The sequence below is a fragment of the Geospiza fortis genome, unplaced genomic scaffold (assembly GCF_000277835.1).
Source record: "Geospiza fortis unplaced genomic scaffold, GeoFor_1.0 scaffold10, whole genome shotgun sequence".
Lineage (NCBI taxonomy): Eukaryota > Metazoa > Chordata > Aves > Passeriformes > Thraupidae > Geospiza > Geospiza fortis.
This window is the reverse complement of record NW_005054326.1, coordinates 797571-823665: the sequence shown is the minus strand read 5'-3', so window position 1 is coordinate 823665 and position 26095 is coordinate 797571. Positions and strand designations below refer to the sequence as shown.

The 26095-nt window shown below is 42.6% G+C and overlaps 1 protein-coding gene across 1 annotated transcript in view; it reads right to left on the bottom strand.

Annotated features, from left to right (window-relative positions):
- NINJ2 (ninjurin 2) overlaps positions 1 to 25600 on the bottom strand; it is a 43107-nt gene extending 17507 nt beyond the window's left edge. Inside the window, exon 1 of the mRNA XM_014307013.2 lies at positions 25496 to 25600. Within this exon, the coding sequence (XP_014162488.2) occupies positions 25496 to 25528 (33 nt within the window). The 5' untranslated portion in view covers positions 25529 to 25600. The remainder of the gene's footprint in view (positions 1 to 25495) is intronic.
- Between the last annotated feature and the right edge of the window lie 495 nt (positions 25601 to 26095).

Sequence of the window (26095 nt, the reverse complement as noted above, 5' to 3'; positions counted from 1 at the left end):
ACACCTGGGATGAAGAAGTCTTGTCCTGAGGTTTACAATTGTCATTTCCCCTGACAGATCCATGTTTACTGCATATCCCAAACCCTTGATTCCTTCTGCTGTGTTTCTAATTTTTCCTGGCTACTAGCCATTTTCACCTGGTTTGTGTACTATTTTATTTCCCCACAAATAGCAGCATTAAAATCAAGTAAATAGCTGTAATGTTGGAGCAAAGTCTCTATAATGTTTATTAGGTAGACTTCCCAAAAGTTCTCTTCCTTTCTTCCTCTCCCTTCATGCTATTGCAGTCAACTTCATTTAGGGAGGAAAAAAATGGGGAAAGAAATAACCAAACAAAAAATCCCCACCACCCATAAAATAAAACCAGAGAAGCTCTTTAGGAGCTCTGCTTATGCAAAGCTGGATGCTTCTTTTGTTGTGTGTTACCATATTTGCCCAAAACCAAAAACAACAAAAAAGAAACAACAACCAAAAAAATCTACCAAGAAATAGCTTTACATTCCTACCACATTTTTTCTTAATCAGTGCTCAGTTGCAATCAGGCCTCTTAATTTCATAATCATTAGCACTTTCAGTTCTGGTGAACTGCATCATCATCACGTCCACTTGCCCTTTGCTTCCTTGTCATTCTCAAACACAGCATGCAACAGGAAGGAGGAGCATGGATGAGGCAACTCCATTCATCTGCTCTCGGTTTTTTAGGGCACACTACACATTTTCCATCTTTCACCAAGGTGCTCCTAAAAATCTGGACTCCCAAGTGCAAAACAGCTGGGCTAACAGCACGTTTAGTTATCACTGCTGTTAATAAAGCACAAGGTTCTGAAAAGTTTAATAGGAATCAGTAAGTAAGTAGTTGGTATTTTAGTGCTTATTAAAACTTCCAGACTTTTTAATCTCATTTTCCCAGTAGCCTGTCTTTTCTTTGGTAATAATGCCTAAAACATATTTCCAATAATTTTCAGGCTGAGTAGGGCTGGTTCATTCCTAGAAAAGAGACTGCCTGTGCAAGCTTAGTAATTCCTGGTAATGACTCTGTAATTAGACTAAATGAGAACAGGACCTGAACCCTAGTCCGGCATATTCTGAAGAGACATTGAAAATAATCTCATTTTTCATGTTAGAATGTGAAATGAAGAAGTTTCTATCGTCTACCTTGTCTAAGGAAAGACACAATATTTACTTTGTAATCTGTTTTCTGTATCTCTGCCCAGTCTTGTGTGTGATGTTCCCCATGGCCTATTTTGCAAAGCAACCAGGAAAATGATGAATGGATGTGTTTGGGAAGAGAAGCTTGGACAGAAGTTGCGAGATCTACGCAGGAAAATGTGAATGAAAACTGGAAATTACTCTAGGAAACTTTACTAGATGACTAAAAACCACAATTTCATAATCATGAGCAAGGACATCTTTGGTTAGTGGCACCTCCTTTTTAAGTGAGGAAGCAGAGGCAGCTATTAAAAATATATCAGATAAATGGGGAAGAGGAGAAGAAAGAGGAAGGAGGCAGCAATTAATGTAAATTAGAGCCTGTGGAAATGTAAAGAAGGGAAAGACTTGAAAGGGAGCAAAAGAAACCTCTACCTTGCAGCCTACGGACAGTAAGGCATTTTAAAGGGTAACAGCAATAAAATAATTTCTAACAATTGTATGGCTCACTTGCTTAGCAGAAGATGGTGAAAGTCTCAGTGATTCAGGAACAGCAGAAATATTCAGTAGTTCCCTTTTGTGTTTAAAGAGAATTGGGATGATGCAATCCAGCATCACAGGGAATGCAGAAACACTTTCCAGCCCTCACAAATGGCCATGAAAGATGAAAACCAGCAGCCATAAAGAATAAAAAAAATAAACCCCAGCATGCCTAAACAGCACCAGATAAGCAAAAGAGCTGTGTGAGGTGCACAGCTTTCTCTTGCTAATTTTTAATAAGTCTTTTTTGCAATAAGCAAACTTTTGAGTCTAGAGAAGAGTTACCACAAAGAGAGGCAAAACAAGATGACCTCAGTAACCCTGCTTCAGCTTCTTTGATGGCAGAGGGCAAATAATGAGAAAGTTTGACATGGGACTCAACTAGCAGAGCAGGAAAGGGAATAGACAATATTGTGCCCAGGGTAAAGTGAGCTTTGCCTTTTTGTGCATTGGTTTTTTGTGTTTGTTTTAGAGAATCTTATTTGAAAATATTGATTGTGTTACATGATACCCTGTCAGATTTATTGCCCTTTGCAGCCTTTAATGAGCCCCAGTGATGTGCTCTGGTGCCCAGAATTAGTTGGTGCTTTGGCACAGATGTTGTGCTAGAGCTGGAGCCATCCAAAGGTGTTGACTGCTGCTGAGGCAGCTCAGCATTTTTGTCTGTGTCGTTTTTGTGCCCAAAGCTGACTTGAAATAAGTGTTATAAAAGACCCTTGCAGGCCTGGAGAATAGAGTATGTGAGAGGCAGCCTGTGCCAGAGGCCATGAGGCTCCAAATATGGCTAAGGGAGCAAGTGAAATTAATGCTATTTAACAAAAATCTGTTCACATTTATTTGTGGAGATAAGGAAGGCAAGAGGGGATCACTTAACTTTGTGTGTCACAAAGTGAAACCAGCCTCAGTTGAGCCAGTATGAACAAGTAACTTGATTCTAATCAACATGGCCATATGCCAGGTGATTTTGCCAGGCCAGTTTGCATTGATATGGCATGAAATAATAAAGGTTACTATTTTTCTAACTATTTTTTATATCTAGTCTAACTAGATGTGAAAAATTATTTTTCATATCTAGTCTTTCTAATGATTCCCAGGTATAATACAAGTGAAATACAGCTTATGAGCATTAAGAACCATCCAACTGGAAGGCAGTTTCAGAAATGCATTTAAGGATCCTAATGGAAGCAGCACTGAGCGTGAGCTTGCTGTGGGACATGGAAGTTCTGCAGTGATGACAGGAGCAGAGCTGTGTTTGTGAGATTAATTTGTTTAATATCACAATGACATGAGAAACTTGCTCACAGCTGAGAAACCTATAAAATCTGGAGTCTGCACAGAAAAAAACCCATACAAATTATGAAGATATAAAATATCTTGCATTGGAAACTGAAAGAGATGCAGCTGTCCTACTTAAAAGAAATATTAATTCAGACTTAATTAGTATGAGGTACTAAAGCAACTTTTAAATATTGCTGGAGAATGCATACAAACCTCCCTTTAACACGAAGCTGAATTGTGGTTAAGTTTAAATTGAAAATGAAGACAGGGAGATAACTTGACAAGAGAGTGGGAAAATTCTCCGCCTCTTGAAATCTTTAAATCAAGATGCATCACCTTCTTTTGCTCCAGTCAAATAGCAGTTACTGGATTTGGTACAGAAGCAGCCAAGTGGTGCAGCATCAGCCTTACTCAGAAGGCAACACTGAATAATTCAGTGATCCCCAAGGACTCCTGAGTATCTGTTTCTCTTCCTAAACTTTTGAAATGTATTGCTGTACACTGGTAAACTTGAGTCAGCTTTGCTGCTGATATAGCAGTAATCCTACTCATCTATTTCACTGCAGGTGAATTTGGATTTCGTCAGTTTTTTCAGTTTTATCAACTAATCATTTGTCCTCTTTATTCAAACAGATCTGTGGAATCAGGATATTGATGCCAGAAAGTGTAAATTTAAGAGATTCCAGAATCAAGGGTGTTTATAAGGACCTTACCATGTGATGATGACAAAAGTGCATTTCTCTTAGTACTGGATATTTATTTTTTTAGAGAAGCTGTATTTTCCCCTGCAGTGACTATTCTGCTTTTGTGTAGCTTCCTGCCAGAGAACATTCTAAAATCTCTGCCATATATCTGTATCTTTTATTAGTTTCCTCTCCATAAATAATCTAGCATGGCTTTAAAAGGCAATAAATTGTAGAGTTAAATAGACAGTAAAGGCAGTGCATCATTCCTATCTGGTTGTGTCCTGACATCAAAAGTTTCTTTTGTTGAAGGGATTCACCTGGCTACAATGAAATCCCAAAGATGGAAATGGTGGGTGAGCAGGATTATGCAAAACTTCATGAGGTTTATGTCCCTTGAAAGGGCTGTGGAGCTGTGCTCACACTGCAGCAGCTGCATGGCAAGGTGGATGGGTACTGAACCACCTGAAGGTTCTGCTGGATTTGCCTTTTCCTCTCATGGTTCCTTCCCCAGCGCTCATCTGCCTGCTGCGCTGCAGCTCAGCTTGCCCTGCCAAACATCTACTGGGAGCAACACAAAAACACAGTGGCAGGGGCATGGTCACTGTCTGAGTCAAATCCTGGGCTAGAACAATCCTCTGCTCCACCCTTGTGCATTGCAGCCAGGTGAAGCAGTGCCCAGTGCTCCTGGGAGAGCCCACCTGGAGCACTGGGCCCAGCTCAAGGAAGGTGTGGACCTGATGGAACAAGTCCAGAGGAGCCCACTGAGTTGACCACAGGGCTGGAGCTCCTCTCCTATGCAAACATTTGAGAAATTTGGGGTCGTTCAGCCTGGAGAGGAGTCTGGGTAAGCCTTGGGGCACCTTCCTGCACCTAAAAGGGGGCCCATGAGAGAGTGGGAGAAGGACATTTTGCAAGGGCATGCAGGGGTAGGACAAGGGGGAAGGGTTTAAGTTGAAGGAGGGCAGGTTTGCAGTAGAAATTAGGGAGAAATTCTTTACTGTAGGAGTGGTGAGGCACTGGAACAGGTTGCCCAGAGGGTTTGTAGACTCCCTATCCCTGGGAATGTTCAAGGCCAGGCTGGATATAAGTGGAATAAATCCCTGCCCATGGCAGGGGAGGTTCCAACTCTATCCATCCTATGATTCTTTGAAGAGGTAATCCTTTTGATAACAGGTTAGAAAGGGGCTGAGCATGACTATGTGCTGGAACAGTGTGGGTAGCAGCTGGTTTTACCTGGAAAATACCCAACCCTTGCTGGTGTTTACCTGTAACAACCTCAATTGCATGCTCTAGCAACCATCGCTGAATTTCTTGTAGTGTAGTTAAAATTGTTCTGTTCATCTGGAAATAGCTTGCATCTCAACAATTACATATAATCAATAATTACATAGCAGATAACTGTGTTTAGATCTTCCTCTGTTTCTCAAGATCAAGAAAGGGAAATGTTTTAAGCAGAAAATCTCAGTCCTCCACACAACGGCCCCATGAAGCCTGAACTCCTCTATTTTATTAATCAGTGCATTATAGGCACAAAGTGTTTGTTCAAGATATCTTGCTGCAGAGTTTGGAATTTGCTCTGTGTTTATTGAGACCACACACCCAGTGGTTCTTAGAGCACTAGAATTGCAGAATCCAGGGAGTGTGGATTCTGTTGTGGGAGCCAATGTCCTGACACTGGAGCCTTAACCAGAGAATGTCCAAAGCTGATCCTGCAAGTCCCTGCAGCCTGGGGTGAGCAGCCAAGCTTTTCAGCAGAAAGCTGAATCCAGAGCTTGTGTGGCTCAGATCCAGAGGAGAGAGGGTAACATGCACTCATTCCTTGCTTACATTCTCTTTACTTCGCTCTCATCTGGAAGGATGGTGCTAAATGCTTCAAAATTGTCTGGGAAAGAAAAGTTCAAGGGGAAAAATATCCTATATTGTGTTGAGAGAAAATGTTTCAACTACTCCAAAAATATTTTAAATGTTTTGTAATGTAAAATGCCAGGTCAATCACATACAAAATGAAGAGCTATTTCAAAGTGAAAAGATTAAATGTTTCATTCTGAAAGATTTAGATGGAAAATTTTCACAAATTTTGGTATTCTCAGCACAGTTTCAAAAAGATTCATTAGAACGTTTTCCAGGGGGAAGCTATTCCGTATCAAGATTTTATTCTGACTAAAATTTATAGCTGAGCTGTTATATTGCTGGAAGTAGATGTTAACAACACTTGTTCAATATTTCATCAACAGCTCTTTCAGGACCCTGAGCTGCCTAAGGGGAAAAAAAATACAAACCCAAAACCCTCCAAATTTCCTGTGAAATGTCCGACCCTCACAGTTGTCAAACTGGCAACAGCAACACCAGCATATATTTGGAAAGATGGACCTTTGTTTTTTGTTTAAAGAGAAATTTTCATTCCAAAAAAGATTATAAAATCATTCCAGACTACAGGGGGAGAAGCAACTTCCCCTATGACCTGCTCTGTAATGAACCCAGATGTGTAGCCCCACCTGATAATATTCATGTTTAATGGTTTACAGATCATAGTCAAAAAAGAAAAAAATGGAGACTAACTGTTGGAATAGCAGCTGCTAAGGAGAATATTCATTAATTTAGATCACAACTCAACAATGTGGTTTAGAAAACTTAGTCCAACAGTTGGAAACACATTGAAAATGGTTTAAATTTTTCTTTGTTTTTCATCTTGGCAAATATATCCACAAAAAAAAGACTGTTGGGTGATTGCATAGAGACATTGAATGCATGCCACTGGTGAATAATAGCATATATAGTGGACACTGATTCCAAAAGAAATTTTAATGTGTTGAGCTATCAAATTCTATTTTGGCAAAAAGCTTGGTGGCTAGCATTGTATTTTGTGGTCAAATGATGTCAGCCTCTGTGGACCAGCTGGGTCTACAGAATGAAGAATTAAGGGCTTCCTATCAAAAATACCCTGTCCCTGTGGATGGTCAGGTCACTGGAATGTTAGCAAAATCCCTGCAGTGGATCTCAGCTTTTCCAGCTGGGGTAAGAGATGGCTACTGCTGCAAACAGAGCATGAGTACTTTTCAAAATGCATTTAATCCCTTGAGTACACCTAGAGATGGAGGGGGAAAGGGAAAAAGCACTTCTTAGCTCAGCTATATACTCGACAGTTAAATGAACAAGCAGCCTCATTTGGACTTGCCTGTGTTTCTGGGCAGCTTGCAGCTTTGCACTATCAGGAATATATTCTTGAGCTAACTGAGAAAGCCTTGCCTTATGGAAATGACATCCCCACATGAAGGAAATTATTGCAGCTACCTGGAAAAACACACAGAAAGGACCTTGCTGGCAATTCTTTTCCTTTGGGAATCCAGGCTCCCATGGAAAGACCACAATGAAATCTAAAAGTAGTGTCCAGCACAAACAGTTTTCATTGTATTCTCTTCTTTCCATGCCAAAGACCCTCCCAAACCATTTCTGCTACTGTGGCAGGAGGAAGGGCAACATGCAAGCCCTCCAGGTGTGCTTGGAAGTTGCTGAGGAGTAAAGCAGCTGCTGCTCCCCCACCATGTCCCCCCAGGACCCCACGTACCACAATCATTTTCAGAATGATTTTCAGTCAGCGTCCTGCTGCGTCTCGACACCGAGGAGCCGGGAGGAGCAGATCATTCCAGTGGGAATGTTTACTGTGTCTTGGGGATGCCCCAGCTGAAATGGTTTAACCATCTACTGCCAGCATCCCTTCATCAAGGTCAATCAGAAAAAGCTCACGTGGCTCCCTGTGGAACCCCTCATGATGGGGACGTGGTTGAATGTGCCTGATTTGCCTAATGGCTGCCCCCAGGCCTGCCCCTGCTCCTGAGCTCCCTGTGCCCATGCTTCATTCTGCCTCTGCCTCCAGGCTTATCATCCATCTCATCCATCTCCTCTGGCTCACATCTCTGCGTGTTTTCCATGTTGCCATGTGTTCTTGGGAGCGTTGCCTTGGCACAGCAAGCAATCTTGTGTGCTCCTGGTTTTTTATTATTATTATTGTTATTATTAGAAAGAAATTCTGCAGGTACAAAGAGATTGGCAAGTCTTGGTAGCATAAAGGAGTAAACAAAGAGAGAGCTTTTTTGGGGGGGAAAAAAGCTATTGATGCAACCTAATCAAAGTTGGCATCAAATTTCATCATTCAACCCTGCTAGCAAACCAGGCTCAAAAGAGTCAGGGAAATAATAAATCCCTACAGAGTACTGAAGTCAAAGTTAATCACATATGTCTTAATAACAAGTTATTAGAAGAAATGTTGCCTTAATCAGGCTGAGATGAGTTATCACTGTGCCATTCAGCAGCACTATCAAAGTGCTCTGGTAAAGGCCTGGACTAATATCCAGCAGATGTGGCAGACTGACCCTTGTAAATCACCTCCTTCCTACCATAAGAGTGGCCTTATCAGTCCTGATAACACAGTGGGACTCATTGAAATCTGCTTTAGAATTAGAAAGGGAAGGTGAGTTTGGTTTTTTTCCCTCTCTTAAGTAAGATGGAGAAATAATTTTTATTTCATTTCCATTCACAATAAATGGAGTATGCCTCCATAATAATGGAGTAAATAATAAATAGATAGTTGGGAACACCTGCATGGGCTGAAAAGCTGGATAGCTGTTAGGAAGGAGCTGAAGGAGCAAGAAAGGCTGTGCAAGTGTCAGCTTCATGTGTCTCTGGAGTACTTCTTGCTTTGTCTCATATAAAAGTCATAGGAAGGAATTTATAATTTCAAGCTCAAGCCCTCTCAGTGACAACAAATAGAGTCAAAGTATGAATCTTCTTTGCACCCTCAGGAGAGAAGTCCCTTTGTCATAGAGTGGAGGTTGAAGAGTTCCAGATGTCCTCCAGGTTATAGGCAGAGGCACTGAATGTAAATCCTGCCTTTCTTTTCCACCCCTGTGGGTTTGGCTGGGGATGCAAATGTCCTTGCTGTTTTACACTGCAGATATTTAGCAATGCTTCTCACACTGAGAGAAGTTTTAAATCAGCAATTTAAAAACCTGAAAGAAGAAAGGCTAATACCCTTGTTATTCTTAATTAGTAAGCTAGAGCAATTGTGTTATAACTAAATCAGAGCCTGGAGTGTGAATTTTGCAGGAGTTATGAAGTGATGATTAATCCCTAAATGAGGATTCCTTCTTTAAAATCAGGGATTGTTCTCCCTCTTAAGAGAGGAAAAATCTTTGTTAGATTATGTTTGCCAAATCCTGCTGGCAAATATTCTAGCTGGTAAAGACAAAAACTGTTGGGCTATTAATGCATCAAAATTAATTATGCCAGTATAACTGGTTATCTTTGGCACCAGTACAGAGCTTGAGGGACCAGACATGGCACTTCCCTCTTTGTTACCATGGTAGGCAGTTATGAAAGGAGTACAGATCTGGACTTGCATAACTCAAAGCAGTTCTGACCAGGTTGTAAATTTCCAGGTTAAGAGTAATATTCCTTTCTCAAAAATATTCCTTTCTCAAAAGCTGTTGTTTGGGACCCAGTAGGAACCTGACCCACTTGCAGGGCAAAAAAAATTACAGTTGAGAGAGATATGATCAATGTTGTACTACGAAGGAATTTTCACAAACCACTCTGAAAAATTCACTTGATGTGCACTTACCCTGGTACAAGGTGGCAAAATAACCTAGGTATGGCACAAGATTGGTATTTTTAGTTTGAAATTCTCTAGCCATATCTTTTCTGTTTGGGGCTGAATATGCAAGCAAATTAGTGAGCTGCTTCTGTGGGACTGCAGTGAACTCTCCAGCCTGGGCAGGATGGGGTGGTCTGGGTAAGATGGTATTTGTTGCTTTAGACAGCTGCTTTTCCTGAAATTGAAGCTTGGTCAAATTGTGATCACTTACAGGTACAGTGAGGTAGACAAATAACATCTGGGAGGTGGAAATATCTTTTTTACTTGCCAAGGATGAAAAGCACCTCTTTTGATAATCCCATGGGTGCAAGGCTGAGGAAACTTCATCAGGAAGTGGCAGGCAGCAGTGAGCCTGATGCATAAAGAATATCAGCAAAATAGTCAGGTTTTGTGTCTCCTGATTGCAGAGGAACTTCTCCAAACTTATCTGCAGAGCAGCCTGCAGGCAGCAGCAGCACATGTGAAGCAAGCAGTGTGCTCCCTGCGTGTGCCAGATGTAAGCAAGCTGTGATTTATGTGTGCAAATGCCTCCAGGAATACAGGCACATGAGCTCGGGGGAATTCAGCACAAGAGCTTTTGGAAACTTGAATTCTGAGTTGCTTCCCACGTTGTTTGTTCTTTTGCTTTAGAACAGGATCTGCTTCTGAAAAGATACAGAGTGGAACTTTGACAAGAAGCTGAGGGGATAAAAGTTTTAGCTCAGTAACAAATCGAGGTGAATGCTGGCGAGTCATCTGCTGACTTTTGAGGGCAGATAGCTGGACAAGAAATTCCAAAACATTCTTTTAACACCACAGAAATCTCTCTAATGCCTGACAATAACTATAGCGCTGCTCAAAAGCAGAATCTGGGAAGATGGGAGCGGATCACTTTCTCAGAATTTTACTTTCAAGACCAGTTTGTAAACTTTTGACCTGTCTCTAACAACAGCAGTGGCACATCTGTCACCTCTGTAGGGGAACTGAGTGCTGAAAGAAACAGCTGCATGTGCACTGGTAGGGAGGCAAAACCACTCCAGTAATGCTGGTGTTGAAAATCCTTTAAGGATTCTGACCAGGTGTAGGGCAAGCAAAGCTGGACAGAGAAAATGGACTTGAATGTTGCAGTGACTCTTGGGGAGCTTCTCTGTATTTTAGCTCAGTGATGGATGCTGTTTCAGGCCACAGGGAAGCCATGTGGGTATATCTGATAGTGAGTAAAGCATTACACAGCTCCTAGAGGTTGTGATACCTTGCCATCATGCTGTGTTCAACCCATAAAGGCTAAGCCAGTTATGTGTCATCAATTCCAATTTCCCCTCTTCATTCTTTTGTGGTATTGTATAATACACCTCCAAGAGGCCAGAATTATCCTTTCTTCTTCATTTGTAGCTGAATACAACTTCTGAATTATACCAATTATTCTGTTGATCTGCTTCCTGACTTGGCTGAATTATCTCAGAAAGTAGCTATGGTTAGCAATAAGAAAAAAAGTGAAACTAGCAGCCACAGAGTATCTTCTGTTCAACTCTGAGGGTTCCACCTTGTAGCTATGATGATTTTCAAGTCCACAGCAAATGTTCCTGCCGTGAGCCTTGTGCTCTCTTGCACTTTTGCTTTCCTAAGACTCTGTTCTGAGCCAATCCAGCTCAATAAGCTAAACTAAATTAAAAGAAATCAACAAAAAAAATTAAAAAAAAATTTAAAAGAGACCATTTTCTCCAACTTTAGTGAACTGAATTGTCTGTGAAAGGGTTTGGCAAATTCCACCACAAGGGCAAGGTGGGATGAGTCTGGGAGCAGGAGATTAGGAGGGAGCAAAGGGTCAGAGGCTGAAGTGGAGCAGGGCTTCCCCCTTTTGGGAGCAGCAGGCTGTTAGATCACCCCTGTATCTAATCTCTCTGCTTGTTAGTCACTGCTGAAACTGGGGCTGTCTTGACAAAACCTTCGTTGCTATTGTTACCCTTATGACACAGAGGAAACATGACTTGCTTCTCACCATTTCCTTCGTGTAAGCAGTGAGTAGAAATTCCGGCGTCTCTGTACTCCAGGCACAAACAATGAGTACTCAACAGCTTTTGCTGTCTGAGGAGAGTGCTGTGCTGGGAAATAAGAGCGTTGTTGACTCTGAAAGTGGCTACAAAGAGCAAGTTGTAATCCTCATGTGAAAATATGAACTGAGAAACCCTGAGGGAAGGAAGCATTTATCTCAATATATGTTGTCACTTAGGTAAGGTCAGGGCAGCAACGTTTGATGATGTGTTTGTGCCAAAAAAGTCGTTTGCAATCCAATTCAGCCACGAAAACTGTTCACGGTGCAGTAGAAGCCACAAGCAACATCTTCACAGTATGGCATATGAAATATGGGCTGAGATTGATATGTGACCCAGAGTGATGCAGAATTTCAGGTTTTGTGAAAGGTAGCCACACTGTGGAATGGCTCACAGCGCAAAGTTTTGAATCCAAAACTTCTGGCAGCTCACATGCAGCTTACACCAATCTCTCACTTCTGGTCCATAATTTTTCATACATGGTTTTATATATGGCTATATACAGATTTCAAGTCCAGACTAGTCTCAGAAAACATACAAGAGCATGCCAAGAAGGAATTGGAGCAGGATACATAGAATTTCACATCAGAGTGAAGTAGCTGTGAATGAACTCAGCGAGTGCTCTGTGTATTTGCACAAAGTAATCATTGGTTACACGATTGGTGTACAGGTGCTCGGGCTGTGTATGTGGAATGCCAGCAGTGGATTGACTGAAAACATTAAAAAATACAATACAATATCCCTGTAAGTTCACCACAAAGAATGCTGCCAAGCTTGCCTATACATGTTAACTCTTTCCTGTGTGCCCTCTGAAGTCTGCACACAATAACCTCTTTTCCACACCACCAAAGCAGCGGCAATATCTGTGGAGCAACAATTTTATTCACCTCTCCTCAAGAAGCTCATTCATCATTTGCAGCAAGCCTTAGATAGAAGGCTCTTCATCTGTGTAAAATATTATTATTGTTGTTGTTGTTAGGCTAGTGTTTTCAGTGGGTTTTATTGGAACCTGATGTCCTGCCAAAAGTAACACCCCGGGAATCTTTCAACAACTGTTCCTGGGTGTTCTGTAGATTACTGCTGTTTTCTCATACACTGTCCCTGGGAATTACATTCCCAGATTAGAAAAGTGTCCATCCTCTTCCCTCTGTAAGAGTAACTGCTGTTCTGGCTCTGTATTAAAGGATTAGGATGGTGGGTTTTTCTGGTGATTTATTATTCAGGTTGTGTTCTGTTTTCTCATTAACCCCTTTGCAAAGCAGGTTCAAAATGTAAAATAAGATTGATGTGTGAATGATCCTGTAGCATTATGCAAGCACTTTGCATAGCTGAGAATGGCCAGTTAAAGGGGGACTGGTGGAAAATTGGACCCAGACATTCAGTCAGCAACTTTCAACCCTGCAGGGACAAAGAACCTTTAAGAGCTCAGTTTATAATGAGGAGCTATAGTGCAGCATGGCAGAATTTAGAGGGAGGCCCAAATCCCCTTAGTGACAATTGTGTTTTTCAGGGATCTCCTGAGTAGATGTTGCTTTGAGAGACCTTTGGAAAAGGGTGTAGCAAAGGAGGCCTTCCTCAGTGGGAGACTGAACTGGGGAAGCAAATACCTCAGAGCCAGAATAGGAGTGGGAGGGGATTAAAGAATAACCATTTCTATGACAATTGAATGCCCAGATTCTGCAAACACAGTCTTGTTCTGAAAAGACCATTCACATTCACTGAACACGTTAAGTTTTTGGAGTGGGAAATCAAAACTTTGCAGGAGCTGGAGTTTCTTATGATTCCTTTCTCGCTGTACCTTGAGTTTATCCTGTAGTTTCCCCTTGCAACCAACTGGTGGAGAGCAAATGCTCTGGATTTCAAGCGGGGTTCACTCAGTAAGCATTGTGTACTGAAGCTGGATTCCTGTAAGGGGATAGCCAAAAGCTGTGTCCTAATGAGCTCCTGCATGCTGGAGGAGGGATAAAAGAGTTGGGGAGGAGGAAGAAAAATCCTGGACCATGTGGGACAGACTGGGCACTGGATGAGTGTGTTTGAAGGGCAGTTGTGGTGGTCCTTACTTGGCACGGGCTTAGACAAGTGGCTCACATTAGTTCCCAGTTTTAGTTACACACTGAAACATTTGCAACACCTAGCATGAAATGAGTGATGAGTTTTTATCCCTGTAGTTTATTCACTCCTGATCACACCCTTCCCTTCTGGGTTTCTGCCTCTCCCAGCAGAGCTCACCCCTGTTGGAGAAAGTCAGATTTATTATCAATATGTTGTGCACTAGTCCTGCGGTTTTGTGGTGCCTTTCTGTGCACTCACTTCAGTCTTTAGTCTTTTTTTCTTTTCTTTTTCCTGAAAAAAAACCCTCTAAACAAAACCCAACAAAAAGGAATGCCAATTTGCCTCCTTTTTTTCTTATTCACAACTTCTCGTATTCTGTTTGGGCACCCTGATACTCTGTTTGGTTCTGCTGCTAGCATGACCAGAGAAAGTGGGCAAAAGAAGCTTTTTTGCACTCATTAATATGATTACCATGACCAGTGACTTTTAATATATATTTATCCCCATCTGACAGGGGATTTTATTAATATTTAGAGACATCATTGTAGTTGTTCTTTCCAAGTTTTGACCCTGGCAACAAAATTTTTATTTTCTTGGGGCTTTTGAAGACCTTTTACCTTGTAATCCATCCTCTGCCCTCCCTGCATCATCTCAATGCCTCAGCTCCTGCAGCACTCGAGCACAGAATGTGAATTTCCCTGTGCTCACAGGTATCAACATGTCAGCATTGACTGGGTATGTAGCGTGTGTGCCTTGGGCAAAAGGCAGACTGAGTGCTGCTCTCTGACAGATCCATCATACCCACAATTTTAGGTCCCCAAAGTATCATCTACAGCCCCCCCAAGAGAAGTAACATCTGTCCTTCACAACACACCAAGAGGAGAAGGCCTTTGAAACTCATTTATCTTTCCATGTAAAGATTGTGATCAGTAAATCACAGCCTTCTCTCAGCCTGTGAGTTTGGCTGGTCCTGACACCAACTTCCCACAAGAATGGCTCTGATTTCTGCTGAATCAGCCTCACAGTGACGCCCACTGAGCAGATGATAAGGAGAGAGCAGCACTTTGTCAGTGTGCAGGGTACAAGTGTATCATGTGCACGGAATTGTATCATCTGCGTGGAATTGACTGATACAGCTGGAGGAGTTGCTGCCCCTCAGTTCTCAGAGAGGTCAAGAGCAGGGCTAGAGACAGTGTCTTCTGATCTAGGGATAGCCACTGGGAACAGCACCTGCCAGCCTTCATATCTTCATCTCTATAAACCCACAATGCACCCCATGAACTGATTTATCAATCCATGGACATGACTCTTTGATGTACAGGGCTTGTGGTAAAGCTCAGGGTTACTCGCTCTTGCATAACTCCTTTGAGGTTTGGTTGGCTGAACTTTACTTTTCATAAGTCATTTGATAATATGTAAAACAAAAAAAATGGGAGGAACGTAAAAATGATCTTAGGCACAGCAATAACAGACTGACTGGGCTCCTAGCTGAGAAACAAATTCTCATCAGATAGGAAAACACAGGGAGGGGAACAAAGGAAGGAAAAAAATTGCTTTTGGATCAGGATAAAGAGGAATATATTGTTATCATTTGCAGCCACAGAGTGATGCATCTTTTTTTTTTTTAGCCATTCTTTGCTGTTGGTAATGACAGGGATACCTTTCCCTTCCTCTGGCCAAGTGTCTGAGTCAGCTGCTCCCACAGGAGAGAAAATGTCCCTGTTTGTGCTGCGTGAGTGAGGCAAGAGGAAGCACTCTGGGATGCACCTTGGCCCTAAACACCTGAGTGTTAAACACCCCAAAGTGGCCCACAGCTGAGTCCCGAGCCCGTTCCCCCTCCAGAGAGGGACCTGCAAGGGAGCCGCCACCTTGCCATGGCCCAAAAAACTGAACCCTGCAAGGCTGGCCCTGTTCAGAGCTCAGCTGGAGGCTCATGGCTGAGGGCAGTGCAGAGGGCTTTGGGAATGAATCAGAGGGCTCCTCAACCCCACATCACTAACCAAAAGCCAACCTAATTAGTAGCCACCAAGACCTGTTGCCACCTGTTCTTGAATTGCTTGTCTGAGCCTGGTCCTGAGTTCAAATCTCTACACAAGGATACAGATCTGCAGTGTGCCTGTTATCTCCTTTTTTTATGGTCTCAGCAGAATAATTGGGCATTGGATCAGCTCAGGGATGAAACACACCTCTTGCTGTATGCAGTGGCTCAGACTAGGAGGATGTGGGGTGCTCCATCTTCACTGGTTTCTGGGGCAGAGACCTCTGGAACTCTGTTTTTTGTATCTGTTCCCCCTATTTGTCTTACTAGCAATCATAGGCTGTGATTTTATGGAACTCACCCTGCTGGAGCTCTCTTCTGGGGCTGTGCTCCTCTTTTTGTCCTTCTCCTTCGTGATTTGCTCCCTATACTTTACTCAGTGAGGTTTTGGTGTATTTGTTTTGGTGTGGGGTTTTTTCTTCTTTTTCTTTTTTTTTTTTAATTTTCTGCTTCTGGGATACTGAACTGATTCCTTCCTCTGAACGTGTTAGCTTTTTATATTTTGGTAGGGCCATGTCTCTTCCACCTGATCTCTGTGTGGCTGCATGTGGATGTGAGTAGTTTTATAGTTTTCTCCCTCAAACTCCATTGCACCCTGGCTCCTCACAGATAGGAGAAGGAGGTGAGAGGGGCTTTTATTGTACCAGAGGACTTTGCCCATCCCTCTGTGGGTCTGAACAGGCCAGCATTATTTCACAAGTGCTAAATCCACTCACAATGGTTTTAAATGGTTGAGCTGCTGAGCCAGCTGAACAGCAAACACCAGCAGGGAAACCACATTTCGTGAGCGCTTCAGATTCCTTCGGCCTGTACGTGGAGCCATTGGGAGCAGAGTAAAAGCCCTTTGACACAGCTCCCTTCGGCAACTTTTTCACAACCACGAGCCAAAAATGGGGGCTGGCAAAGGAATTGGGCCAGAGTCAACTCCCAAGAATCCAGCACGTGAGGATGGAGCTCAAATCTGGTTTGGTTAAAAACAAAACAGCAGCACAGGAAATTTTCTTGTAGTGTATGAATCCTTTGCTGGGCGTCTCCCTGATCAGTGTGGATTTCCAGTCAAGGTGTCACCATGGGCAAAAGATGAGAAAAAACCCAGGTGCCAATGTTATGTAGGAATAGTTTTTATTGTATTTGTATCTGTTAACTGTTCACCTTATTTTATACAACTAAGTGAAGGAGAACCCAGATTGTGTAGCTGTTGTCTTCTGATAATCATAGAATAACTAGATCTTCAGCTAACATAACCAGAAATATAAGAATATAATTATATTTCTTATAATAAGAAGAAATATTCAAGAATTCAAGCAATTATCCCATTGCAGTAGGATAGATGAAGGCCTGTGTAAAGGAGCTGCTATTTCTATCCGTGTCCAGACATATTCCTGAGACAAGTTCTTTCACAATGATCTGGGTTAGCTTAGACACTCAGCAGTGGAGGTTTCCTAGCCCAGACAGTCTTGACAGAGTGATTACTTTGAGCACTGCATTGAGGCAGCAATAATTATTGATGGTGGTCATGAGGAAAGATGAACCTCCCTGCTCCAGCTCCAGTCAGCAAAAACTGTGTGGCCACAGCCTGAAATCACACAGGGACATGCAGCAACATTTCATCTTGAATCAGCCAGAAGGAGGTGCAAAGGTCAAGTTGAAAAGTTGCATCAAGAACTTGTATGGTCATTCTGAGTCACAATTTCTGTTTAATGTATTTCAGTTTGTTTCACTTTGGGGTTTTGTCCTACACCAGTGTGGTTGAGTGACTCTAGTTCCAGCAAGAAAGAGGTGCAAACACAGCTGTGTGTGCCTGAACTTTTGAAAGTGTGTCAAATTTTTTTTCCTATGGCTGTTGAAGTTAACATTGAGCAGGGGAAGGAATTATGTGTGGTCTCTTATTGACAGCTTCACTTAATGCTCTTCTTTACGCTCTGTGAAGTAACACAGTGTTCTCTGGTGACTGAAAAAATCTCCAATGATTCCTTCAAGAATTGATGGAGATTAAGAATTTAACCTGTGAGAACAAAGATGAAGCCAAAGAATGCTGCTCTGTGGCAATTTGCCCATCCAGAGGTGCTCAGTCTTTCCTGTCACCTTCTACTGGTGTGCCCTTGAGTACATCAGTGCTTATTTAACCATCTCTGCCTTGACTTAATAGCTGTAAAATAGGCAGAAAAACACCTCTTGCTCCATGTGGAGATTGTGAAATTAAATTCATTGATATTCACAGCACTCTTGGAAAACTAGGGACAGAATAACTTGGTTCTCACACAAGTCCTGGGAGAGTATTTCTGTGTTATTTTCTGCAGAAATACTCCTTCAATAAAACATAGGTTACAGAATAATGGTTGGCCACTCTTTGGCTCTTATTAGATTGGTAGGAGCAGCTATTTTTTGTCACATAATCGAGGTCTGTGGCGAATTTGGGCCTTCTTTTAAATCTCACAAAATATTATTCTGCAAAAGAGAAAACTCCTGCAAATATGCATAAATATTAGGGGAAAATTAACGAAAAAAAACCAAGAGAGCATGAACAAGCCACAAACCAAAACATGATCTCATTTTCTCATTCTTGTTTCTCTAAATCTGCCAACAGGATTCCCCCAGAATTTCCAGCACTCACTGAACCTTGACCCAAGCAGCTTAATGAGAAATTTCTTCCCCAAGGGTTATTTTGGATAGAAAGTTCTAAGATCCTGTGTATAATGGTTTTCACAGCTGTAATTACAGAGTCACATATCTGATTCGTGTAATTTGACAAGGAATTATAGCTTGGCTAGTTCAAAGGAGTGTGTCAAGGTGTATGGTAACTGGTGATGTGGATCTTGCAGCCTCTGCACTTGGGCCCTTCCATCATTTTGGTGTCCAGTTCAAATGCTTCTGTTACATGTTTACATACCTGAGGCAGTCTAGATTACAGTAGTAGAGCTCACTTCTTGTATTGCCTTTCCCCAGAGACAGTTTTATAAACACTTGGCCCACAAGCCAGGCGTAGGGAAATGGCAGTGAAAATGCCCATTCACCCTTCTTGTGCTTGGAGAAGCTCACATTTCTGTGTGTGGTTATTGTATGCCTGAAGTGCTGCCCATTTTTGGTTCTCAGCAGAGAAGCATAGCAAAATAATACAGATTTTACAGAAAGGGCTGAGAAAGGGTGACTTGGACTTCCTTCTTCTGTGGTAAATGAGGGAAAATGTTGTACCTGTGTGTCAGCTGGGGGCAAACAGGGAGAAGCAGGTGCATGGATCAGCTCTCAGGCACAGGCTGGAATGAAGGTGAGAAGGGCAACTATTTGACAAAAGATAGAAAAATTCAATTTTAATACCTGTTTTAACAGGTATTTCATGATGCAGAGGATTCCCAGTCACAAAGATGTCTCAGTGGTTTACTGCTGGCCAGACAGGAGAGCTGTGCTGCCACCACCATAACCAGGATTATGGTTACTCACTGCAGCCAAAACTCCTTGTGCACTCAAACCTGCAAGGTGCACTTGTCTTGTATTTGTGGGGTTCCCAGACAGGGAAAGGAATGATGCATCTGACTCCATGTTCTTAGAAGGCTAATTTATTATTTTATATTATTTTATTCTATTCTTTGTTCTTAGAAGGCTAATTTATTATTTTATATTATTTTATGATATTGTTTTATTTTTTGTTCTTAGAAGACTATTTTATTATTTTATGATAGTTTTATTCTTTTATATTAATATGATATTATTTTATTGTTTCATTATAGTACTATATTATATTATATTATACTATACTATACTATACTAAAGAATACAGAAAGGATACTTAAAGAATGCTAAAAAGATAATAATGAAAAACTCGTGGCTCTTTCCAGAGTCCTGACACAGCTTGGCACTGATTGGCCATTGAGTCAAAACATTCGCATCAGAAACCAATGAAACAATCTCCAAGCACATTCCGCATGCGAGCACAACACAGGAGAAGCAAATGAGATAAGAATTTGTCTTCCTTTTCTTTCACTGCCCCTCATAAGGTGAGGGGTGAGGGTCCAGCTCAACCACTGCTGTAAGGATGCTCCAAGGGTGTATTTAACTCCACATGTGCCTCATTTTCCCCAGTTACCTTAAAACCCAAGATGAAAAATACTATTATCTCTGTGTTTGGGAAGGGCCTAAGCAAACGTTCACCCCAAGTGGGAAATCTGGCCATATCCAGGTAGAGCAGGCAGGAGGAAAGTAAAGGCAAGAGGGGAAATGTCACATCTGACAATAGAGCCAAGAACTAATTAGTACTGATTGCAAGAATCAGTCTCCTTCTCCTCAGCAAGTTGTGACACATTTGTCTGTGTTCTGGTGTGAGTGTTGTTGGTTACTGGGACCAGCACAGGTAGTGCTACACACACTTTCAGCTCCTGGCAGCTGGGGAAGAAAAGCATAGGGTCACTCTTGCTCCAAAGTCTAATAACCTGTTTCACACCTGCCTTTTGATTAACTAGGGCACAGTGAATCTCTGCCCAAGCCCTGTAAAGGCTTTGCTCTCAAGGAGCAGCCTGAAATCTTGCAGTCTGGGTGGCATCCACTAGTGACAGCAATCATTGTTGGTGTTAGAGCCCTCCCTGCTTCTCTTGGCTACACCAAGACCTGAGCCTCCAGATTACTGATCTGAAATGGGGGGTAGCTGCCACTGAAAGGAGATATTCTATGGTCTGTACATGGCCATGCACTCCCAGTCATGGACAGGTGTGTGATCCTCCCAGGAACCACTGCAGGACAGCAAAGCAGAACATTAACCCTGCCAAAAAGTGACCAGTTTCCTTTGAATTTATCTCTCTGCACCAGCTTTGCCAGAGTTCAAAGGAATGGTGATGGAGTGTAACCCTGTTTGAAAGGCTGGAATGACTGAGTTAATTCAGTTACAAACACAGTGAGATGAGCTCCTCAGCCTCCTGATGACTGGATTGCACACAATGTCCAAGGATCCACAATGCCATAGAAGTGGATTTTTCTGCAGCTCTTAGGTCTCTGTTTGAAAGGCTCTTTCTCAATGCAGATTTTCACTCTCCAGCCCAAATTACAGGGCCCAGATAACACTACTGAAGTGCCCTGGAGCAGGCCATTTCTTTGTAGGCAACAGGAGACTGCCACCATTCCAGGAATGGCCAAGGAGAGGTCCTGGAGCACTAGGGAGTGCAAACTGGCTGCTGCTGCAGAAGCAGGCGAATACATGCCCAAACCAGGAACTTGTAAGCACATCACAGCCTTGGAGCACAAGTTAAAGCCACAAAATACCAAAAAAACTGGAAGTCTAGCCCAGCTGTGAGCACACTCTGTGTGTTCAGATTTAGACTGAAAGTGGGATGTGAGAGATGGGAATTACTGTGGTTAGGGGGACTTTCCAATTGTTTTGTGGGCATTTTGGAAAAGTCCACATTGTTAGACCTGTAGCTGGCTCTACTTATCTGCCTTTCTAAAGTCTGCCTGCTGAAGATCTGGTCAAAAACTAAGCACTGGAAGTAAACTATGCAATTACTTTAAATCTTTTTTTTCCCTTGCAAGTTACTTGTAAACCTGTCTTTATTTCCACAGATGTATTTTCCATTCAAGGTATTCATGAAGCAACTCCTGCCAAAAAATTTCAGTGTAGGGCCTGTTTTCCAGAATGATTATTTTAGCTGTTTACTCTTTTTACTTTTGAAGTATGAATGATTCCCTAAATGGTGAGGTATTACTTCTGTTTCTCATCCCAGAGGATTGTAATTTTTTTTTTAATCCAAAGAGTAAGAAACTATAAAAAGAAAGACACAACATAGAATATAGGACCTCTTTTGCGGTATGAACACGGATGACATTTCATCCAGCACACATCTCTTAAACACCCCTTTGTACAGAAGGTAACTGCAAGAAAACATAAAAATGTTAATCTAATAAAAATATGGAGCCATTTAGTATCAGCTGCTGTGCTGGGAGTGGTGGAATGATGGTGTATCAGTCACCCACATTCAAAGTTTGGGATATTGGCTTCAATCCCCAATGAAACAGGGTTGTGTTGAGATGTCAGATGGTGAGCTGCAGCAGCTGAGGTACACAGCTGGACAGATTTAATGGGCCTTGTGCTGCTGGAAAGAGCTGTCCTGTATAGCTCCCTCTTCCCTTCTTGCCCCTGCAAATCTCTGTGGAAGGGTTGGAGGGAGTCAGGGGGACAATAGCATAAACAAGCACAGGCAACTCAGTCACAGTGTTTCTATCAAAGCCACATTTCTCATTTATAAACCTGTGTGTCCTGAGGTAAAAGGAAATTGGTGATGGGATCTTGTTGGATTGTTTTGTTTCTATCCCAGATGTATTTTTCAGATCCCAGCTATCTCAGGATGTCCTCTGCTATACCTCACCAGGGTACTGCCTGGTTTCTTGTCAATGACAGGTGTTCAATAGAGGAAGGTGAAAGTTTCACTTGGAAGCCACAAATAGAGACATCTCAGGAGAAAAATGCATAATTCGGATTAAATAATGTCAAAGTTTTACCTTTTAATAGGTAAATTAATATTTTTAATGAAAATACTTTCATTCCAGTTTTATTTATTTTCTTAGCACTTGACTGGCTGGCATAAATCAAGTAAGGCTGCACATCTTGTGCCTTTTTTCTATTTCAGCACCATTTCCTTTTTGTATGTCTCTCTACACCATTTGAGGTTTTGTTGGTCTTCCTAGAAGTCAAAATGGGAAAACAGACTGCTTGGAAAGACACAGAACAAGGGAATATTAGTAAGGGAGAAAGTTGATTAATGGGAGACACTTCTTGCTGTTAAAAAGCAGTCATAGGTGCCACTTACAGGGAGCTGGTGTCTAATTTCTCTAATGCAAGCTACCACTTGTAGTCTGGTCAGCAATTGTGCCAGGGCCTGTAGGGAACTTAAAAGTTCCAATATTTATTTTTATCCTGTTATTGGCTTATGGAATTTGAAGGTACCTTTTTTAGCTTGCATAACTGTAAATATTGTTACTGGACCTCCCGACCTCTTTTCTATGTTTGCTGGCCCCAATATTTGACCTCCTAACCTGCCCCAGGAGATGGCAAATTCCACAGGCTGATGACATGCTGGATGTGGGAGTCCTGTTACAGACACTTTCAATTTTGCTTTTTGAGCTCCTCTTCTTGCTTCAGAATGAGCAAAAAACGTGGGGGACTGATCAGTTCTCCTTAGAGCCTTCTTAAATCTTGATTGCCTCTTCCTGCTGTCTCCTACATGAGGACAAAGGTCCACTGTTTTCATTTCAGTTACCTGCCCAGCCTGTCCCTGTTGTGTAAGAAATGCCAGGAGGTACTGGCAACTGCTTCAGACACAGGACCCTCAGTCTATAAATAAAAACTCCTATTTCTGGATTGTATCATAGTAATTTCATGACTGTTCCTGCTGCTCCATGCAGGAGCTCTTTGAGGAGGAATGAGTCAGGAGTTATAGTGTGCAATGCACATTCCCCGAGATCTTCCTAAACAATCAGCTGGAAACTTCCAAGGAGATACTTCCAGCTGCTCTGCATTCCCTGCTCAAAAGAGGGTTTTAAATGTACTTTCCACTGAAAACCACTTTTTTTTTTTATCTCTGCCACTGACCACTTCTCCCCTTACCTCACACTTGTCAAGTCACATCATTTACAGGACTCTCTGCTTGTCTCAGCTATTGTCCTGAATCCCGATTCAGGATTCTGCCAACTACACCAATTCATCGTGAACAAATGATTTGGGATTTAGATCACTTCAAGAATCATCATCAAAGATATTTGTGAAAGTGGTTTTAATATGATGCTGTAAAAATGTTTGATGGCGAGCTTCAGTCTGTTCTTATACAGCGCAATCATTTGAACAATACCAAGGCACAAGTAAAAGTTACCAAGAAAAACCAACAGTCGCTGAGATAAGATCAAAGGTACCAGGGCACAAATCAAAGTTACCATACTACAGGGTTCTGTGCAGTATCAATCACTTACCAGAGATCTGCTGCTGGTAAAAGGTCTCTGCTCTGAGAGGCAGCCTGGAGGGTTGTCACAGTGCAAGGGGAAATCACTGCCGTGCAGTCAGGAGAGCTCAAAGAAGGCTCACTCAGGCCCTTATTTATAGAATAAAGTGGTTGGCTTGCAGTCAAATTACATGTGATAGTAAAGGTATGCATGAGACTCCTTGTACCCACAACTTACTTTGTTCCTTGATAAATGAGTCTTGGAAAAGGCGCTCACTATTCATGTGTTAATCGCATGATTGGTGCTCCAAGCTCATGCCTGGATGCTCACTGGGTCAACTCTGCTTCTTTGTGGGTTTTCAGAAAGCAGATTGAAACCAGAGGAGCTCTTGGTCCATCCTTTGGAGTCTGAACCAAACTAGATTCGTTTGGTTACGAGGTTTTATTTATCAAACCAGTGGGTAACACTCCCTCTCCTGGAGCTCTGAATTTCCTGGTCATGAGCATGCCAGAGTCTGTGTGCATTCACCTGTGTTTTGTGCTGCTTGCTGGCTTCCCCAAGAGGTGTCACAAAGGAAACCCTAGCAGCACAGTTGTTTTTGGGGCAGTTGTGTAGTGGTGCACACTCTACGCCTCCCTGCTCTGGAAACAGATGGGATGTTCTTCTCAGTCGTGCAACTCAAGGAACCTTTGGCCTTCTGGACTTACTTATTTGAGTATTGTAAAGGCCAAGGATGCTGGTGTGATCACTTTTGGCTCTTCACTTAACCTCAAGGGTGGGTTGAAAGAGAAAAACTCTAAACCAAAAATTTTGCAGTAGTCTATAAGCTTTTTAAATAATTATTTTTTTCATCTATTATACCTGGACTTTAAATTCATTATAGACCTGAAACGTTCCATTCAGTGGAGTGATTTAACATACAGGGAGTTAATTTGACCTTTTATTTAGCATAATTTTCTTGTCCTCTCTTCACCATCAGTTCCTGGCTTAATGATGTCTGTATTGTCCCCCTTATTGTCTAGCTCTAGGAAAGACTAAGATTTATCTCTCCCTTAATAAAGCCTTAACAAAGTACATTTTCACTGTCATAGCTACCTGTGCATCTTGCTCACTAATTGTGTCTCTTATTGAGCATAGCTACTCCCAGGTCTTCAAAAGCTGCTCTGCACTTAGCATCTCACTGGGGATACATTCTGCAGGTTTGGGGAGTCTCAGTCCTTCTTTCTAGTCAAGGAACATTGTCCTGATTATTTCCAGTGTCACAAATCTTACCATTTTAGTTTCTTTGACATGGGCCAAAGAAAAAAAATTGTGACCCCAGAGGGACTTCCCCACGGCCAAGTCTAAGGATGATTAAGACCATTTCAGACAGAAAAATCAGCTGCAAAGTCTGGACTCTTATGCCACCTACTCAGAGCTGGAAGCTGTGCCCTAGGCAATGCTTCATATTCCTCCCTTCACAGCTGTCTGAAGTGCAGATCTGGACTTGAACCTCTGAGGTTTGATGGGTGTTTGTGATCTGGGCTTCTGGTTCCATTTCCTCTTTTCCTTTTTCCCAACCCTTGGGTAGTTGCCCTTTCTGAGAACGCACGCTGCACACAAGAAACACCCTTCTTAAAAAACACAAACACTCAGAGCAGGAACACAGAGAACTGAAAGAGCTTCACCAAGAAGTTTTGTTTCTCTGTAAACCATACATAGGAAACCTTGGCCTCTTCACTCCCTCAGTGTTTGCTGTATTTATTTCTTTTTCTCCTCTCCAGATTGAGAGTACTTTGTGCCAAACAGAGAAAGGCTTTGTGAGATGAGGGACAGATCAGACTTATGCAGCTTGTAGAGTTTGCGCTGCCTCCTTCTGAGGGCTGAAGGCTAATCTCTTCCTCCTCTGCCCTTCCTTCCCTAAAAAGCATCTCTTTTTAGTAATATCCCTCTTCTAACCCTTATTTTTTTTGAGAAAGGCTCATAACTGCTCTTGGCAGAACACAGCAGACATCCTGCCACTGGTTTTTCTTCAAAGGGGAACAGAGGGAAAAAAGCAGAACTGAGTTTTCAAAGGAAACTCGCTGCCAAAGCTGAGGAGCAAATGATAGAAGCGGTGGATCTTTCCCCCAAACTGGGGCTCTCCCCTCCCGTGGATATTTCCCCGAGCCAGACTCACGTGGGGATTGGCGCTGTCCCTGTCCGAGGCCATCCCTGTGTGTGTCCCCAGGTCTGTCCCCAGCAGCCGGAGGAGCGGAGCGCTCGGCGCTGCCGGAGCTCTGAGCCGGGCAGGGCAAGGCGCAGCTGCTGGAACAGACCCGCTATTCATGTGCCGGCATCCCGCCCGCCCTGGCATGGCCTGGGGGCGACACAGGGGCTGGCAGCCGGTCCCTCATTGTCCAGGCAGCCCTGGAACAAGTGTCCCTCTTACACTTTCCATGACACTCGTGTGCGCGGCGTGTCTGCGCCGCCTCTGCGAGCCCAGCTGAGCCCCATGAGCTCACTTGGGCAGGGAGCTGGCGATGCAGCCAGGGTACCAAGAGGTTCCTGGCATGGGCTGAGCAGCCACAGCAGCCATCCCAATCTCTTCCCTCCCTCCCTCCGTCCCTCCCCAGCACACAGCAGAACTTACAGATGAAAAACCAGAAGGCGAAAAAACGAAGTACACAAAAGTTGTGTCTGCTAGCTCACAGCAGAACTTACAGACAAAAAACCAAAAGGTGAAGAAACAAAATCCACAAAGTTGTGCCTGCTAGTTGCTGCTGCTAAGATAGTGTTA